At 49.7% G+C, this 18,393-nt stretch overlaps 1 protein-coding gene across 2 annotated transcripts in view; it reads right to left on the bottom strand.

Annotated features, from left to right (window-relative positions):
- The window catches only part of CCM2 (CCM2 scaffold protein), a 59,449-nt gene that overhangs the window by 22,455 nt on the left and 18,601 nt on the right, over positions 1-18,393 (bottom strand). For both annotated transcript variants that reach the window (XM_027124054.1, XM_027124055.1), the window contains one exon: positions 12,547-12,720. In XM_027124054.1, coding sequence (XP_026979855.1) covers positions 12,547-12,720 — 174 coding nt within the window. The remainder of the gene's footprint in view (positions 1-12,546; positions 12,721-18,393) is intronic.

Below are 18,393 nucleotides of genomic sequence, written 5' to 3'. Positions count from 1 at the left end.
TAACTCAAGTGGATCAAACACCTAAATTTAAGACCTAAAACTATACGACTCTTAGAAGAAAACATAGAGGAAAAGCTTCATGACATTGGATGTGGTAATGATTTATTGGATATGATACCAAAAGCACAGGCAATAACAAAAGGTGGAAGCAACTCAATTCTTGACGGAAAAATTGGATAAACAAAATGTGTTATAAACAGTGGGATATTATTCATCATTAAAAAGGAAGGAGGGCTTCCCTGCTGGCGCAGTGGTTGAGAGTCCGCCTGCCGATGCAGGGGACACGGGTTCGTGACCCGGTCCGGGAAGATCCCACATGCCGTGGAGCGGCTAGGCCCGTGAGCCATGGCCACTGAGCCTGCGCGTCCGGAGCCTGTGCTCCGCAACGGGAGAGGCCACAACAGTGAGAGGCCTGCGTACCGCCAAAAAAAAAAGAAAAGGAAGGAAATTCTGATACATGCTACAACATGGATAAGCCCAGGCACAAAAAAGGTAAATACTATATGATTCCACTTATATGAGGTATCCCAGAGTAGTCAAATTCAGAGAGACAGAAAGTGGAATGGTGGCTGTCAGAGGCTGGGATGAGGGAGAAACGGGGTTATTGTTTAATAGGTACAGAGTGTCAGTCTGGCAAGGTGAAAACAATCCTGGAGGTGAATGGTGGTAATGGCTGCACAGCAACGTGAATGTTAGAACACTTAAACTGTACACTTAAACATGGTTAAGATGGTAAATTTTATGTTATGTGTATTTTAACACAATTTTAAAAACCTTTAATGTGGGGGGAAAAAAGCACAGGCAATAAGAGAAAAAAAATGACAAACCGGACTTCATCAAAATTTAAAACTTTGTACATCAAAGGACACCATCAATAGAGTGCAAAGACAACCTACCCAATGGAAGAAAATATTTGCAATCATATATCTGACAAGAAGTTAATACCCAGAATACATAAAGAACTCCTATAACTCCACAACAAAAAACCAGACAACCTGATTAAGAAATATGCAAAGGACTTAAATAGATATTTCTCCAAAGAAGGTGTACAGATGGCCAATAAGCACATGAAAAGATTCTCAATATCACTAGTAACTAGCGAAATGCAAACCAAAACCACAGTGAGATACTACTTCACACCCATCTGGATGGCTACTATCAAAACAGAAAATAATGTGTTGGTCGGGACATGGAGAAACTGGAACCCTTGTGCACTGCTGGTGGGACTGTAAAATGGTACAGCCACTGTGGAGAACAGAATGGTCATTCCTTAAGAAATAAAACATAGAATTACCATATGATCCAGCAATTCCACTTCTGGATATCTATGTAAAAGAACTGCAAGCAGACAATAAAACTCTTAGAAGAAAACATAGGACAAAAGCTTCATGATATTGGACTTGGCAATGATTTCTTGGATATGACACCAAAGGCACAGGTGACAAAGGCAAAAAAACAGACAAACTGGAGTTCAACAAGATTTTAAAATTTTGTACATTAAGAGACACTATCCACAGAGTAAAAGAGCAACCCACGGAATGGGAGAAAATATTTGCAAATCATATATCTGACAAGGGATTAATACCTAGAATATACTGAGAACTCCTAAAACTCCACAAAAAACGCCTGATGCCAAAATGGGCACAAGATTTGAACAGACTTTTCTCCAAAGAAGATACACAAATGTCCAATAAGAACATGAAAAGATGCTTGAGATCACTAATCATTAGAGAAATACAATCAAAACTACAATGAGATGCCACCTCAAACTCATTAGGATGGCTAGTGAAAAACACACACAGAGAAAATAACGAGTGCTAGCGAGGATGTAGAGACGCTGGAACGCCTGTGTACTGTTGGTGGGAATATAAAATGGCGCAGCTGCTGTGGAAAACAGTATGGAGGTTCCTCAAAAAATTAAAAATAGAATTACCATATGACCCAGCAATTCCACTTCTGGGTATAGATAGACCCAAAAGAATTAAAAGCAGGGTCTCAAAGAGATTTTTGTATACCCATGTTCACAGCAGCATCATTCACAATAACTACAACATGGAAGCAACCCAAGTGTCCACTGATGGACGAACGGATAAGCGAGATGTGGTGTATCCATACAATAGTATATTGTTCAGCCTTAAAAAGGAAGGAAACTCTGCAGTACATTACAACACGGGTAAAACTTGAGAATACTATGCTAAGTGAAACAAGCCAGTCACAAAAAGACTAACAGTGTATGATTCCACTCAGGTGAACTTCCTAGAGAAGTCAAATTCACAGAGACAGAACGATGGTTGCCAGGGGCTGTGGGGAGGAAAGAATGCAGAGTTTTTGTTTAATAGGTATAGTTTCAGATTTACAAGATGAAAAGAGTTAAGGTAATGGATGGTGGTGATGGCTGCACAACCACGTGAATGTATCTCATACTACTGAACTGCGTCCTTAAAAATGTTTAAGATGGTACATTTTATGCTATATTTTAACACAATTAAAAAAAGAAAAAAAAAACCGAAAGCAGAGACCCAAACAGACATTTGTATACCCATGTTCATAACAGCATTATTCACAGTAGTTAAAAGTTGGAAACAACCCAATGCCCATTGATAGATGAATGGACAAATAATATGTGGTGTGTGTATATATATATTGTACTGAAAAGTTCTGAGAGGAAAAAGTTCTGGAAATGGATGGTGGTGATGGCTGCACAGCTACGTGAGTGTACTTAATACCATGAAATATACACTTAAACACAGTTAATTTTATGTTATGCATATTTCACCACAATAAAAAAACCGTATCCTAGCTTCACTCAATAACTGCATTTGGGGCTTCCCTGGTGGCGCAGTGGTTGGGAGTCTGCCTGCCAGTGCAGGGGACGCGGGTTCGAGCCCTGGTCTGGGAGGATCCCACATACCGCGGAGCGACTGGGCCCGTGAGCCACAACTACTGAGCCTGCGCATCTGGAGCTTGTGCTCCGCAACAGGTGAGGCCGCGGCAGTGGGAGGCCCGCGCACCGCAGTGAAGAGTGGCCACCGCTCGCCACAACTAGAGAAAGCCCTCGCACAGAGACGAAGACCCAACACAGCCAAAGATAAATAAATAAATATTAAATAAAAAAAAAAAAAAAAAAAAAAAAACTGCATTTGCTAAAAACCTTTTGAATCATAATCAGTATCATACTGTATATTAGTTACCACTTCTAGATGTGTATCATCCCAAATTATTAATTTTGCTTAAATTCAAATAGTAATTAAAAAATATTGCCTACGTTGGGGTCATATAAAAGTGCCCTGGTGTTATCATGTCTGCAGGACTGTACAAGGACTGCCCCGCCTCCACGTGGCCTGGGGGACACAATGTCACCACCACCATCTTGCCTTTCTCAAAGTGCCACCACACTTCAAATTCAGGCTCACAGATCACCGAGAAGGATTCTACTTTCTTCACAGAGCTGAGTCCTCCCTCATTTGAGACTTGTTTTGCTGCAAAATATGTATTAGTAAAAGATGTTCTGTCAAAAAGGAAAATTGCAGCTCTCATTCCTGCTGTAACTCCAGATGGGACAAAGTGTGCCTCCTGGGCAGTTCTTACAAAAGCCTTCCCCACCGTCCTGGGCGGTCCCCTGCCGGTCCTGACCAATGTGCAGCGCCTCCTTCAGCGATGTCAGGGACCAGCCCACATCCGCTGTGAGACGACATGGCGCGGGGTGCTGTGCCAATTAACTGATCATAGCACATTCAGGACACAGCTGCAGAGGGATGAACGTGGTGGAACAACACAGACCAAGGGGACATCTGACTGGCGGTCACATCAGCTCCATCAGCCCTGGCAGCAAAAGCCGGACTGTCTTGGGCACCCGCTAACCCCACTGCCGTTCCTGCCGCCCTTATAGCGACTGCAGCCAACACAGGAACGTGCTGGTGAGCTCGTCACTTCAGCTCTAAACAGCGGAAAGTATTTCCAAAAATAATTGCTGATGAGATACAAGAGAAGTCCATTTTTATACTGAGCTGCAGTCAGCCTCCCTATAACATCCACCTATTTGACCTCGATCAACAAGTTGCGCTGATGGAAGGGCAGGACTCTATGAGACGTGGGGTGGGGACACCTAGGTAGATGCACTTGAGAACCTCATCTCATACTCTTCTCAACACTCTAGGCCTGCAGAAGTGGCCCAATCCCACGTGTTAGAAGCCACAGGACCCCCATACACACATACGCACACAGACACACCCCTTGCTCAAAAACGACACACAGGCCTCACTGGGATGGGCACCTTTCATGACAATGCTGTTCTCCTCAGGGTCTGCCCCTTCCGCCCCTCCTGGCCATAAGACCTGTTCCTCAACATAGCACGATTGGGACCCGCTGGGAAGAGAGACTGAACACTGATGGAGCAGCAGGTGCCAGATGGAGGTGGATGGACCCCCAGCTGGATGAGCGTGTCTACGGGGCTCTGCACTTAACCCTGGTCAGGGGCCCGGACACGGCCCTCATGCACTGCTAGCACAGCTTAGAAGCTCAGCAAACACAAGGCCCATGTTAAACTCAGTGGAGACTGCAGAACTGCCGAGCAAACTGTGGGTAAAGGTTCCAAAAGATGCAGAGAGGTGGGCCCGCTGGACGGGGCCTACCGTGTAAGACCTGGAACCCCACGACTGCCCCTCCTACTTGGGAGGGCTGGGAAAACACCCACTCTCAAGGGTGAGCTGGAACGAATGGGCTGGCAGGGGCGTTGGCACCGCCCAGCAGCTCTGTGGTGGCTGTTCTCAGGGGGAGAGCTAATGGCGGAGATGCTTTAGCACTAGGCTTCCTGGAGCGAGGGGGACGACAGGACCCTGCGAGAGCAGAAGCCAGGTGGCAGCACTCAGCCACCAGGAGCAGGGCAGGCAGGCGTGCTCACTGCAGTGGGCGGTAACTGTAAATGGTCAAATGGCGGGGAGGGGGAGCTGGTATGCAGGCCCCACAGAGATGCAACTAGAGCAGAAGCGTTCCCAGGGGCAAGAGAGCTGCTGGGAGCCAACCACGGTCCCGCCTCATGTATACAAACAAGGACACCACCACTGAGTGTGCTGGTCCAACGCAAAGTGGCAGTCTCTGACCCGGTTTCCAGTCCCAGGAAGTGCCTGAGGGAAAGGCCAAGCCCCAGGAGAAGGACTCTGTAACACCGACACAAGTGTGCGCTGCAGCAACGCCCCCAGTTCCCTCCGAAGGGACTCACAGTCACTCACTTGAGTAACAGTACACAGGGGAAGGAAACTGTTCAAGGCTTGGAAAAGAAGGTCTGAGAAAATGCTGAAACTCAGGGGCCCAGACCACCGCCAAGGTCCTCTACAGGGTCGGGGCACATCCAGGAGGGGACACCTGAAAGGATGCCACATCTCCTCAGAATGCAGGGCACATCTGGAACCAACGGTCATTACACCACGCCTGGTCCCCAGTGGACAGAACGGATGGGTCTGGGGTCCAAGGTACGGCAGCAGGAGTGGCTCTGATCACCATCAATCCAGGAGACCCGCTTGGGCAGCGCGTGCTCCCAGCCCTGAGACTTTTGGCTCCGTCTGTTTTGAGAGCCTGGCTCTAGGGGTCAAATGCTTCTACCAGGGGACACAAAAGGGATCTAAACTTAAAACCGCAGTCCCCTCCTGATGCCGGCAGACAAGCAAGCAGAGAAAGGTGGCACTGTTCTGCAGGGGCAACCGGCCCAGATCGTGATGTGGAGGTGAGGAAGCTGCTACGCACTGGGGACAAAGAGGCGCCTGTGTGGCCTTTAGGGGCCCCTTACATGCCCGTAAGTGGGCAGATACACATCTTTTTCCTCTGCCCCATCCTGCTTCCTTCCCTCCCCTTCTCCTGAGAACACACCCTGAATCATCAAACACAATCTCCAGTTGCAGGCCCTGCTTCTAGAGAACCGAGACATCTCTGAACAAAGACAAGCGACAAACAGGGAAAACCTTAAAACTAACTTCACCGCGAAGGGCAAACTCACCTACCACACTGAGCACTAGGGAAAATGTATGGGAAAACCACGAACCACCCAACAGAAAAACGGCTGTAGAAAGACACTTAAGAGATCTGACTCGACCATATGAAAAGATACACAACCTCACTCATAAGTACAAACTGCAATGTAACAGACTATGACCGTCAGGCAGGCAAAGATCAAGAAGCCCGCAGGTACACTGTGTGGCCCCTTAGAGTGTGGATGAACAGGCATTCGCCCTGACTGCCCATGGTGTGCACCAGCTTAAATCCCGCATGAAGGGCAACTGGAAATGTCTGTCAAGATAAAAATAACCGAGCCCTACACCCAGCAATTCTACTTCTGCGATTTATCCTAGAGGGTTAGTAAAATGTGTAACAGGGACAAATTAAGTATGTATGACTAGATCACTGGTTACATAAAATGTGGTACAGCCATTATAACGGGAGGGAAATGGACGAGGCAGCTTTATGTGCCCCAACCCACCAAGATACGTCGAGATATACTGTTGCGTGTAAACAGCGAGGTGCAAAGTGTGCACCAGGTAATCATTTGGGAACAAATGCACGTGTGTGCTCGGATACGGACAGACTGCCCGTGCAGGGACACGCGAGAAACTGATGCCAATGGTTCTTGCCAGGGAGGGGGGGGGGGGGGGACTGGGGACCTCTCCTCACCAGGCATCGCCTTACCATCTGAATTTTGTACCATGTCCATAACTTACCTATTCAACTTTTAAAAATACAATAAATAAGAAATAACAAATCTTATCAAGAAGCATCTTGGGTTTGGTATCACACATGTGATTAACTACCTGCTGCTGCCCCCCGAATTAAAAGCCAGAATGTCGGTTCACAGGTCCCGAGCCTGCACCCCTGCACCACCCTGGGCCTCATGGGGTCGAAACCCTGGGAAGGATGCTTCTGCTTTAAAAAAGCCGGGTGAGGATTCAATGAGAAAATGTATTTAAAATGTTAAATAGTGTTGCCGTATAGGTAAGCATTCAGAAATGAGGAGCAACAGTTAAGTGCCTCTCACCTTCATGTTAGTAATGTTCATTCCGAATACAAAATACTTTGCATAAAGAACTACACTCGAGTATGCGGGAGGAAAAGTCTCCTCACCACTAGCGCATTGTGTTGTCGTCACTGTTTTTATTTTTATCAAAGTGATACATGTAGGAAGTTTAAAAATGTAAATAGTCCCCAGAAGTGTATAACAAAAAACAACCATCTGGTCCCAACCCAGGCAACCCTATAAACTGCTTCCCAGAGGCAGCAACTCCAGGGTCTTCTGGATCTAGGGCCGACTTTCTAAGTAACGATTTTACATGGCTACTGCCTGATTCATCAATCTAAGACATTAGCTGTTGATTTCCAGTTACGGCAGAGAAAGAGTTAATTCCCTTATATCACCACCCCCATCTCTCCTTCCTTTTTTCTTTTCTTACAATTTAGATAATTTATTACTTAATCATTACTTGGTGCTTATATCCTCCTGTTAGGTACATTCTATTTCACCACTGTGCCAAGAGGTAGTGAAATCACAATTTTGTTTATGCAGAGTCTTTAATTTTTTTTAACCTTTAATTCTAAGATAATTGTAAATGGCAGGCAGTTGTAAGAAATAATACACAGAGGTCCACTGTACCCGCACCCTGTTATACCTAACGTAACATCTCGTGATCACCCAGCATCACAACCAGGATAGTGACTAGAAGGTCAGGTTACAGAACATTCCCTCACACGGTCCCTCCCGCTTCTCTTTTACAAGGCGCACCCACTTCCCACCCACCTGGTCTCCTCCTTAACCCCTAGCAAGCCCTATCTGTTCTGCATTTCAATAATTCTGTCATATCAAGAATGTTATGCACAGGGAATCATACAGTATGTAGCTTTGGGGATTGGTTTTTTTCACTCAGCATAATTCTCTGCAGACTCCTGGAGGGTGTTGAAGCAATCAGTAAATCATGCCTTTTTACAGCTGAGTAGGGTTCCACAGTACGGATGCACATCATTTGTTTAACCATCTACCCACTGAAGGACATCTGGGGTATTTCCAGTTTTCGCCCATTATGAATAAAGCTGCTTTTAATATTCATGTATAGGTTTTTGTGGCAACACAGATTTTCATTTCCCTGGGATAAATACTCAGAGTGCAACTGCCAGGTCAGACGGTAGTTGCATGTTTAGTTTTTAAGAAACTGCCCACTTGTTTTCCAGAGCGGCTGCACATTCTACATGTCCACCAGCCATGCATGAGTGACCCTCTGCATCCTCGCCAGCATTTGCTGTTCTCACTACTTATTTAACTTCAGTCATTCTGTTTGGTGTGTAGTGATGTCTCCCTGTGGTTGTAATTTGTACTTCCCTAAGGGCTAGCGATGCTGAACATCTTCATGTGCTTATTCCCATCTGACTGTCTTCGTTGGCAAAATAAATGTCTCTTCATGACTTCTGCCCATGTTCTAATCAGACTGTTGGCTTTTCTGCTATTGGGCTTTGACAGTTCTTTATATATTCTAGATAAAAGACCTTTGGCAGGTAGGTGGTTTGCAAATATCTTCTCCCAGTCTGTAGCTTGTGTTTTCATCCTCCTAATGGAGTCCTCTGCAGAACAAAAGCTTTTAAATTTGATGTTCAGTTTACCAATCATTCCCTTTTTGATGTCAAGTCTAAGGTCTCTGCCTACCCTGGGTCCTGGAGATTTTCTCTTAGGTGTTTTTCTAAAAGTGTTATAGTTTTACCTTTTCCCTTTAATACCATGATCCATTCTGAGTTAATTTTTGTGTAAGGTGTGAGATTCGGCGTGAGGTTCATTTTTCTCTCAATGGGTGCCCAACGGCTCCAGCGTCATTTGCTAAGAAGACGGTCCTTCCCCTGACTTGCTTTTTGCACCTCCGTCAAAAATCCGTTGGGTGTATTTGTTTGGGTCTGTTTCTGGGTTCATGATGTTGTTCCACCGATTACTGCGTCAGTCCCTCTACTGCTGCCTCACGGTCTTCACTGCTGTAGCTCTAAAGTACATCTTGAAACCAGGCGGACTGATTCCTCTCTTTTAACTCTTCTTTTTCAAACCGTTCCAGCTATTCTACTTCTTGTGCCTTTCCATATAACTTTTAGAACACTTGTCTATATCTACAAAATATCTTGCTGGGATTTTGCTAGGAAATGCATCAAACCTGTATATCAATTTGGGGAAGACTGACAGGTTAACTAGGTTGAATCTTCCAATCCACGTACGTGGTATGTCTCTCCACTTATTCAGATCTTTGATCCTTTCATCCGTGTTGTGTAGTTTTCAGCGTACAAATCCTATACGCTTTGTTACATTTATACCTAAGCATCTGTATTCATGTCTGTGATTTAGTTTTGCTTCGTACTAACTGATTTTGGTATCAGGGAAATACTAACCTCACAAATGAGTTAAAAAGTGTTCCCTCCCCTTCTGTTTTTCTGGAAGAGACTGTGTAGAATTAGTGTTAACTCTTTAAACATATGATAGAATTTTCCAGAAACCACCTGGGCCTGGAGACTTTTTTATGGGAGTTTTCAAATTAGATATTTAATTTCTTTAATAGTTGCAGGACTATTCAAATGATCTATTTACTGGTGACCCATGGCAGTCTGTGCTCTTCAAGAAACTGGTCCGTTTGCTGGCTGCTGTCTGAGGGTGCAGGGTCGCCTGTGGTGCTTTCATCAGCCTCTGATTCTTCAGGGTCTCCTAGCACTTGAAGGATGTCGTCACTTCCTTCTGGCTCCGTGGTTTCTGACGTGAAATCTATCATTTCCGTTTTCCCTACAGGTAAAGTTCTTTCTCACTGCTTTCAAGACTCTGTCTTTGTCTTTACTTTTCGGAAGTTTCACTACGACGTGTCTTGGTGTGGACTGCTTTGGGTTCATCCTGTCTGTGGTGAGCTTCTTGAATCTCTGAGTCTGTCTTTTAACAAATCACAGCAGTTTCAGCCACGATTCCTTTGATCAGCTTTTCAGCCCCACCTCACCCCGTCTCTTCTCCCTCCAGGACTCTGAGGACACAAGTGTCAGAAATCTGCTCTAGTCCCACAGCGGGAGGGGAGCACACTGTTACCAGGGGGAGGGGCTGACTCCCCACTGGCCGCCTCTGCCACCTGAGTGGGGGGCTCTTCTTCCCTGCTGGACATGGCTGGCGTTCTGGCTCCCCAAGTGGCCCAATGACATGAGGGGTGGTGTGTGTCACACTGCTGCTGTCTGAGGGCAGAATTCCAGGCTCCCCACATGGTCTCCACTGACACCGCAGTTCCACTAGGGGTTCATCAGGGATAAAGCCCCAGCTCCCTACTCAGCCTTCTCTGGGGTGGGTGCTGGCCCCTACACAGTCTTTGCTGGTAGAGGCAGCAGCGGGGCCACAGGTTTTTCAGTCACATTTGGTTGGAACTGAGCAGGTATTGTAAAACATTTTTCCGTCCTGCTAAGCTATCCCTTTCCTGGTCCTTTGGCCAGAGAGAGAGAATTTTGTTGGGATTTTGTGTGCACCTGTTGGCTGTTCTGGGTCGCCAGCTTCTTCAGTTCCAAGCTTGGGATACGTGAGGAAAAAGAGAACCGGGGCACTCACCAAACGGGTCCCCCCCTTGGGTCCCAAGGTCCCTGGCTGGTCTGCCGTCACTCTACCTTTCAGAGTCTTCTTACGGTTGTTGCATATATAACGTCCAGGATTTTTAGGTGTACTTAGTGAGAGGAATAGGGAAAAATATGTCGACTCCCTCTTCCTGGACGCGGAAGTCCCCAAACTTTAAACTTTCATGGTGTAATATGGGCCTACCCTTCCCTCCACTTGCTTTGTTTTCAATGTACAATTCTATCTTCCCAATTCTTCAGCAGCCTCTACTCCAACATATAAAACCATCCGTGTTCTCTTCTCCCAGAGCTGCCCTAGCCTGTTCCTTAGATTCCCATCTTGGGAATTCCCTCTGTTCTTTTCCGTGCTTAGAGCCCCGGTTCTGGACCTGCATCTCCCACCTTCCTGGTGCGTCCTTGTGCTCTGAGGCAGCACATCTCCCAAGAACCTCGTCAGAACGGGCTCTGAGGGGTCACATTTTAGAAACCTGACTGTCTGGTCATCATGACCAGAAAGGGACCCTCTCAATCTGAGAATCATGTCTGTTGGTGAATTTTCTGCAAAATGTCCTTCCATTACTGTCTTAACAACCTCCTCCCGCTCTCCTCCATTCTTTCTTCTCATGAGTCAGAGGCTGAACCTCCTGGATGGCTCCTATCATTTTTTCCCTCTCTCATCTTCTGTTTACTGATCTTGGATCTCCTTGTCTCTTGGTTTTTCTTTCCGGGTGACTGCCCTGACTTTATCTTTTGACCCCTCTAATGAATTTTTACGACATATAGTTAAGATCCTTTCATTCCAAAAGCTCTTGTCTCCGCCTCTTATCCTGTTGTCTCACAGTTAACAGTATTTCCTCTTATCTTTCTGACAACATTATGTATTTTTATTTTTCCCCTAGTTTCCGCACTGCTGCTGTCACATTCATGTTTACGTCTTGTGTTTGTCCTGGGCTTTAGATGAAACGTCTTCCTCAAACGTGTACTTCTCCTTGACTGCCCACGAAAGAAGCCGCGTGCACGGGCAGAGGTGCAGACTGTCAGCTTCTCTCAGGCTGGCTGGGTGGTCACCCCAGGGTCATTCGAGGCAGCACTTCTGCGGGTTGTGTGGCTTCCACATGAAAGCACTCCTCCGAGGACCCCCTTGTGGGAGAGGCCTGGTTGCAGGCCTATCTGCAAGCTTGAGGGAAAGGGGGTGGGCAATTCTCACCATTCTGGACAGAGGCTTTGACTTAATCTGCTCATCTTCACACTGGGTCTCTCCCCACCCTCCTCTGGGCCAGGCGTCCCCACGTCTAAAGCCCCCCTAGTGTCATGTCTCTACCAGGGAGACCTGCCACCTCCCCCTGTGGCAGGTGAGAGCAAACCCCTCCCCCAAGTCCACACCGTGCTCCACGCGCCCCCAGCCCCCGGGTCCAGCTGGACAGCTCCGCGTCCTCTGAGGGACGCAGGTCCAGCTTCGTGGGCTCTGTGAACTTGTCACCCCACCTTCGTCAGCTCCCTCTGCACGTGTATGGGCCTCTCTCATCACCGCGGTCCCCTTTCCCATTCGCTCTGATTTCTCTCTGATTTCTTTTCATGTAGTGTTTAGGGGAAGCACTGACAATACACTAGTGCGCGTCATGTTTACCCACAAGTGGGTGCGGGCTTTGACAGGATTCAGGAGCCCGTGTCCTAGGCTGTGACAATGGCACACGGAATAGCTCTTAGCCTTGACCAAGGAACCGAAACACACGGCCAGCCTTTACGAGAAAGGAGGCAGCTTGCTACTGGAGAGAATGCCAGAAATGGGGCCGGAAGACAGAGACCTGGGGTTTGGGCACCCAGTTGTCAGACACACCACCGCAGGGGCACCGCCGGGTGGGAGTCACCCGAAGTGTGAGTGGGGACGGGTCCCAGAACCGCAGCGTTTGGTGCATCAGGGGGCCTTTGCTGGCGACGGGCAGGCGGGTCCTGCGGCCGCGGACTTACCTTCACCTCCTTCTCGATATAGTCGCTCAGCAGTCTGTCGGGCTCGACGCGCTCAGGCAGGGACAGCACCACAGTGTGCAGAGGGCGCCTCTCTGTCACCTTCTCATGGGCTTTCTTATCTCTACTCTTTTCACCTTTTAGGAATACTCGTTTAAACGGCGACACAATTCCAGGCTGCAGGCAGAAACGGCAATGATTGGAGTTCATTATTCACAAAGGCTTTGCGCTGTACCCATGGCTAACAAGCGGAAGCGGCCAGAAGCACCACCATGGTCCCCGTGCAGACGGGCCGGCTACTGCCAGCCAGGGTGGGCTGGGCCCAGTGCCGCCTCGGGCACCGAGGGGCTGGTCCCTCACCTGTTCATGGACACTTACAAGGTCAAGGGCCAATTCTCAAGGTGAGTAAACTCAGGAGCCGAGAAGGGGCAGGAAGGGGGAGATTCCCTCAGAAGACAAAAATGCAGCATTGCTCTGAAGTGACCTCCCGGCTCCACTGGGTCACTTCACTGCAGGGTCTTGGAGAAGGCGGGGAGGTGTGGCCAGGACTGTGGCATCAACAGGAAACTCAGCTCAACAGCCGCAAGGCCCGCCTCTTCCCTCTCCCGTAGGAACGCAGCACGCGCTCTGCTTTCCCCTCCCTCCTCCGGGGCCTCGGGGGCTCAGGGCGCTGACCAGCACCTGGGTGACCTCACCCCGTGGTCAGTGTCTAGAGGGGCCTGGAGGCCAACCCTGCGATCAAAGTAAACCTGCAGAGGGAGAGCCAGGGACAGCGGGGAGAATAAAGTCAACCTCGCCTGCGGGCCCCAGGAAAAGGCCCAGGATTCCCTCCCTGCAACTCTGTAAGAGCCCTCCAGGCCCTCCATAGGCACAGATGTTCAGAGAGTCAGGCGTGGGCACTGGGCACCTGCACACAGAGGCCAAAGGTGACCGCTTCCAGTCACGCAAAGGAACGTAAAACCAGAGAACACAAGACGCCAATGTGCAGCCTCGGCAGGGAAACCTCACCGAACACAGCAGCGAAACCCAAAGGTGGTGACCCACACCAGACCGAGAAGTCACCTTCCATTGTCTTGTCTGTGATTCTGCAGCTCGCCTGCCTGGGCAGGACCCAACGCCACACAGCGGCCGGGACCTAGGGCAGGCCTAGCTCTGACCAACACTTACAAGAAACAAATGTCTATGTCGCCAACCATGTACCAAAAGCTCTCGTTCCTGTCTCTCCTCTGCAAGGGGGAAATTCAGCCACATGCCATATCCCACCCCAAACAATGCCTGCGAGGCGCCTCGGCAGCCTGTCAATCTCACAGATGGAGGATGGAGAGGGGCCCTGACTCCCTCACAAAGGCAGGTGAGGCCTCGGGGGTCTCCAGGAGGTCCTGCAGGGCCCGCCCCACACAGAACACGCCCTCAGCCAAGTGGACCCAGCATTCTTCCTGCTCCTTCTATAGCCGGAGCCCGGCTCTCCTCCTCTGCTCCTTGGCCTGCACTCCTTACCCCTGAGCACTTGGCCCCTGGATAGCTGCCTTTTACCCCACTGATCCACCGCAACTAACACTGGAGCGCCCCTCCTCGCACTGGATACCCACCGAGTTCCCACTGCCCATCCCAATGCAGCCCCTCAGCGCTTCGTGCCGCGTGGGGGGCTGGGGGAATGATGCTGATGTGAGGCCCTCAGGGCTGGGGAGGATCAACGCTAGACGAGACTTGCGCTGTGTGCGGCTTCATTGACTTCTCTCTGCTCTTGTTTACATTTGAAATCGTCCATAAGATTTTGTTTTTAAAGGATGAGTACAGTTCCTGCCTACAACTGCTTACACTTAAGCTGAGACAAGATAGAAGCACAAAAGGTTAAGGGAGGCAAGATAACCAATCGCATCATCATAGGGAGAGCATCACCTCCACAGTCTCAGACGAACTACAGAGGAGCGAGGGGGCTCCTCGGAGGAGCTGGAGACGGCTGATCCCAGCCCTCAGACAGCCCGCCCCCAGGGCTGCTCAGGCTTCTTTCTCCTCGATCCCACAGGAGTTGTCAGCCCCAGCACAAATTCCGCGAGTGGGGGAGAGGGTGAGGCACTTCAGGTGAAATCCGGGGTGGGCGGGGTCTGGACCAGGTGACCGTGATGTAGGGCTCACGTGGAAACAGTGGGACACTGTCACCCACAATTTGCCAGACCGATGGTAAAGTTTACACTGAAAGCAAGCGACACTGAGAGCTGAGTAATGTAAACATCACGTTTCACCAGCCTGACTGCGGGCAGGTCAGGCCAGGCCCTGAACCGTAACTGCCACTCTGGCTGGCATCCGAGGCGATCAACGGCATACACATGACTCTTCGATCCTGTTCTGCTTGACTGTTATCTGCACTGAGAGCCTCCTAGCTCCTGTGATGAGCAAGGCACTGCCCTAGGGCTGTGGAAGTACCGAGACACGCGGCACAATGTTACACAGATGACCTATATCCCAAAGTGGCTGGAGTAAACATCTGTCCCTACACCATTTCTACCTGGTAACCTCACCAAGTTCACTCTCCCAAATCATAACCAGCACGGGCACAGCCCACGGTTGATTCTGAGCCTGATGGCGCACGAGAACAGCTCAGCTCGACCTGTTTGCTGCTCTACCTCGCTACTCCTCTATGCCGGGAAGCAACAGGAAACCAGTTCTGAGACGAGGGGTTTGCCAAGGTCAGCCTCTTACCAAATCGCCAGGTCCACAGGCCACATGCAAACCATGCTGTTATTTTAATGTTGAGGGACGGGTCATAAAGTCACAGTCTGCACACAGAATCAGTGTGTGGCAAGGACCCAGAGCCCGAGTCCTGCAACCCACCTTAAGGAGAGACCCTCTGCCAGCCCATACGCCTCATCTGTCTGGCCCCTGCAGGCCAAGGAAACCAGGACGCCCACTGCAGACGCCTCCTACTGCTTGAGGACCAGCTTACCCTACGCTGAGCCCCACTCCGTCTTCTGCTGCCTTTACCTCTTGGGAGCCAGCACCCTACAGGGGAGCAGTAATGTGTCTGATGTCTGTGCCAGCCAGCATCAGGAAGGCCCCGTGGGGGGATGAGACGGAATTCCCACCCTCTAGGTGGCCACCGTCAAGCCGGGGGAGATAAGCCCAAAGCAGATGAACAGGGACTGAATCCGTGATGAGAACTGCCAGCCAGGTGCCTCGAAGGTGTACTTTAGGGCCCAAATGCCCTGTTTTTAAAGGAGCTACCCTGGCAACAAGGCACGGCCCGTGAGGCCCCGTGACGAATAATGGCGCGTGCCCTCCACTGCTCACAGGCTGGCGGAGGCGAGGGGAGCCGCCCCGGAACCCAGGCTGCACACAAGGCCACCTGGCCAAGCATGAACTTGGCATGACTGATTTGGAATCAGACACGGCTTCCCTAACTCAGTCCTCAGTGTTGCATACCCCAGGCATCATGTGCTTTTTTTTTTTTAAACATCCCAAATACGTTCAACCAGTGGATAAGCCTCCCTAGAAAGTGGAATATTGAAACCATTATGTAAAGAAATGCACCCAGCAAACCTGCAGCTTTCCTCTGCCGCCTCACCCTGTTTCAGCACAGAACGGGGGCGGCTGCCCCACCCAAGGACAGCAGGCGTGTGACACAGGAGGTGTGCGCCCCGCTCCCGCTGCAGGAGCTGGAAAGTAGACACGGCTGGGAGCTGGGGGATGGCAGGCACAGTGGGGGCCCCTCAGCTTCTCCAGAAACACAATGAACAAGAGGGCACCTCAGGATTTTGGAGCCTATGTTGCTTTTAAACATGAAAATGTAAAAGAAAGTTCTGCTTGAAAAAAATAAACTGAGAACAATTAAGAATATTCTGGGACTTCCCTGGTGGCGCAGCGGGGTTAAGAATATACCTGCCAATGCAGGGGACACGGGTTCGAGCTCTGGTCCAGGAAGATACCACATGCCGCAGAGCAACTAAGCCCGTGCGCCACAACTACTGAGCCTGTGCTCTAGAGCCCACGAGCCACAATTACTGAGCCCATGTGCCACAACTACTGAAGCCCACGCGCCTAGAGCCCGTGCTCCGCAGCAAGAGAAGCCACCACAGTGAGAAGCCCGCGCACCGCAAGAAGAGTAGCCCCCGCTCGCCATAACTAGAGAAAGCCCACGTGCAGCAACAAAGACTCAACGCAGCCAAAAATAAATTAATTAATTAATTTTAGAAAAAGAATATTCCGATGCACAGAATCAGGATTCCATTAAACGACTGTGGATTCTTTAATTCACTGGAATAGCCTCCAGATCAATACAGAGTTTTAAAAAGTGGTTTTAGCCCGTGTAATTGTTAACCCTTCACTCAACAGGTATTTTCATTGAGCGCCCATGTTCATCATCACTGAAATGATCTTGCCATCTCTGACCCCAAAAGACAAAAGGAGCAATTTAGCCCCTGGAAGGAGCACAACGCCAAGCACGGGTTCTCTTCGTGAATGGAGCCCTGGCACCGAGTGCCACCCGGCGTCCATCTGTGCCTGAATCTCTCGTGAAGAAACGGGGGCCCTGAGTGTTGAAGGAACCAACCGAGGATCCGAGGCACAGATCCAGGGAGGGGATGCGGGGCTTCAGTGGCCCTGTCAGGCATCTGCAGACTTCTCACATGGAACACACGCTGCTTCCTAGACCTGTGCAGAACTTCCGAACTGGCTCAGAAGTGATACCTAGATGCTTACAGTATTCTTACAATATATTTTCCATCTTATGCCTGAAACAACTTTTGAAGTTGGAAACCTCAAATGTAGCTCTTCAACACACACACACACACACACACACACACACACACACACACACACACACACAAACTCTGGCCCACTTAGCGCTTTCCTAGAGGAGGGACCAGGGGCCAGGTTGGCCTTGGGTATTGTTAGATTAAAGCCTGACTTAGCATCTCACTTGGGGTGACCAGGCTCCGAGTAACTGCATCTCCTAAACAAATTCCCAGAGGCTAACTTCTCCGTCAGACTGTCTGTTTATTAACTTATAGTATGAAATGCGTGTGCTGAAGGAACCAGCACAACTGCTCATGGGACAGTGGCCTCTACCTGCGGACCAAAGTGAATAATAAGGTGACATACACCAAGTCACTCCATGTGCACAGTGCTCAGCCCAGCGCGTTCTAGAGAAAGCGTGTGGCAGTGAAGGAAGGAAACCCGCACTGGGCACCTCGAAGGCCTCAGTACGGTGTTCACGCACCCTTACCTACTCCTTTGGTTAGTAACACAAAACCGCCCCAGAACAAAGCCTTCAAGTGCAATGCCCTGGGGTCCTTCAGTTCGGCATTCAGCAAACGTCTAATGGGCACTTGGCATGTGCCCGGCACTGGGGCTGCACCTCAAGGGACCCCCTTCCCTGCCCCAGGGCCCCTTCTGCTGAGGGAGGGAGAGGGGGACTGCTCAGCGGGGATCAGGCTCCGCAGGGCTGCGGGACAACACCAGGGAGAGACACCCAGGCCAGCACGTGGGCCGGGCAGAGCCACTGTCCAACTGTCCAGCTGGGCAAGGCAGCGGCTACTCCCCAGATTCACCCCCGCCCAAGTGCACGAAGCACCCCGACAAATCCTCTCCCATAAGCACCACTGTTTAAAGCTGTATCTCAACGTTGCCTATCTTAACTCCAACTCCCTGTAACGCAAGTCAACAGATTCACTATCTTTTTAAAAAGGAAGTTAAGCACTTAAGCGCCTACCAACAGAAAAAGAGCCTTTCTTAGGTGCCGCAGAGGCCCAAATAAGGAGTACGACACAGCCCGTGCCCCAGGACCTCCTACAGACCTCGAGTTCCCTATCTCAGGACTAGGCATGAACCTGACCTCCCCCACTGCAGCCGTTT

Source organism: Aethalodelphis obliquidens, unplaced genomic scaffold, assembly GCF_003676395.1.
Source record: "Aethalodelphis obliquidens isolate GAN/ISIS:26980383/991018 unplaced genomic scaffold, ASM367639v1 scaffold27, whole genome shotgun sequence".
Classification (NCBI taxonomy): domain Eukaryota; kingdom Metazoa; phylum Chordata; class Mammalia; order Artiodactyla; family Delphinidae; genus Aethalodelphis; species Aethalodelphis obliquidens.
This window is presented reverse-complemented; position numbering and strand designations above follow the sequence as displayed.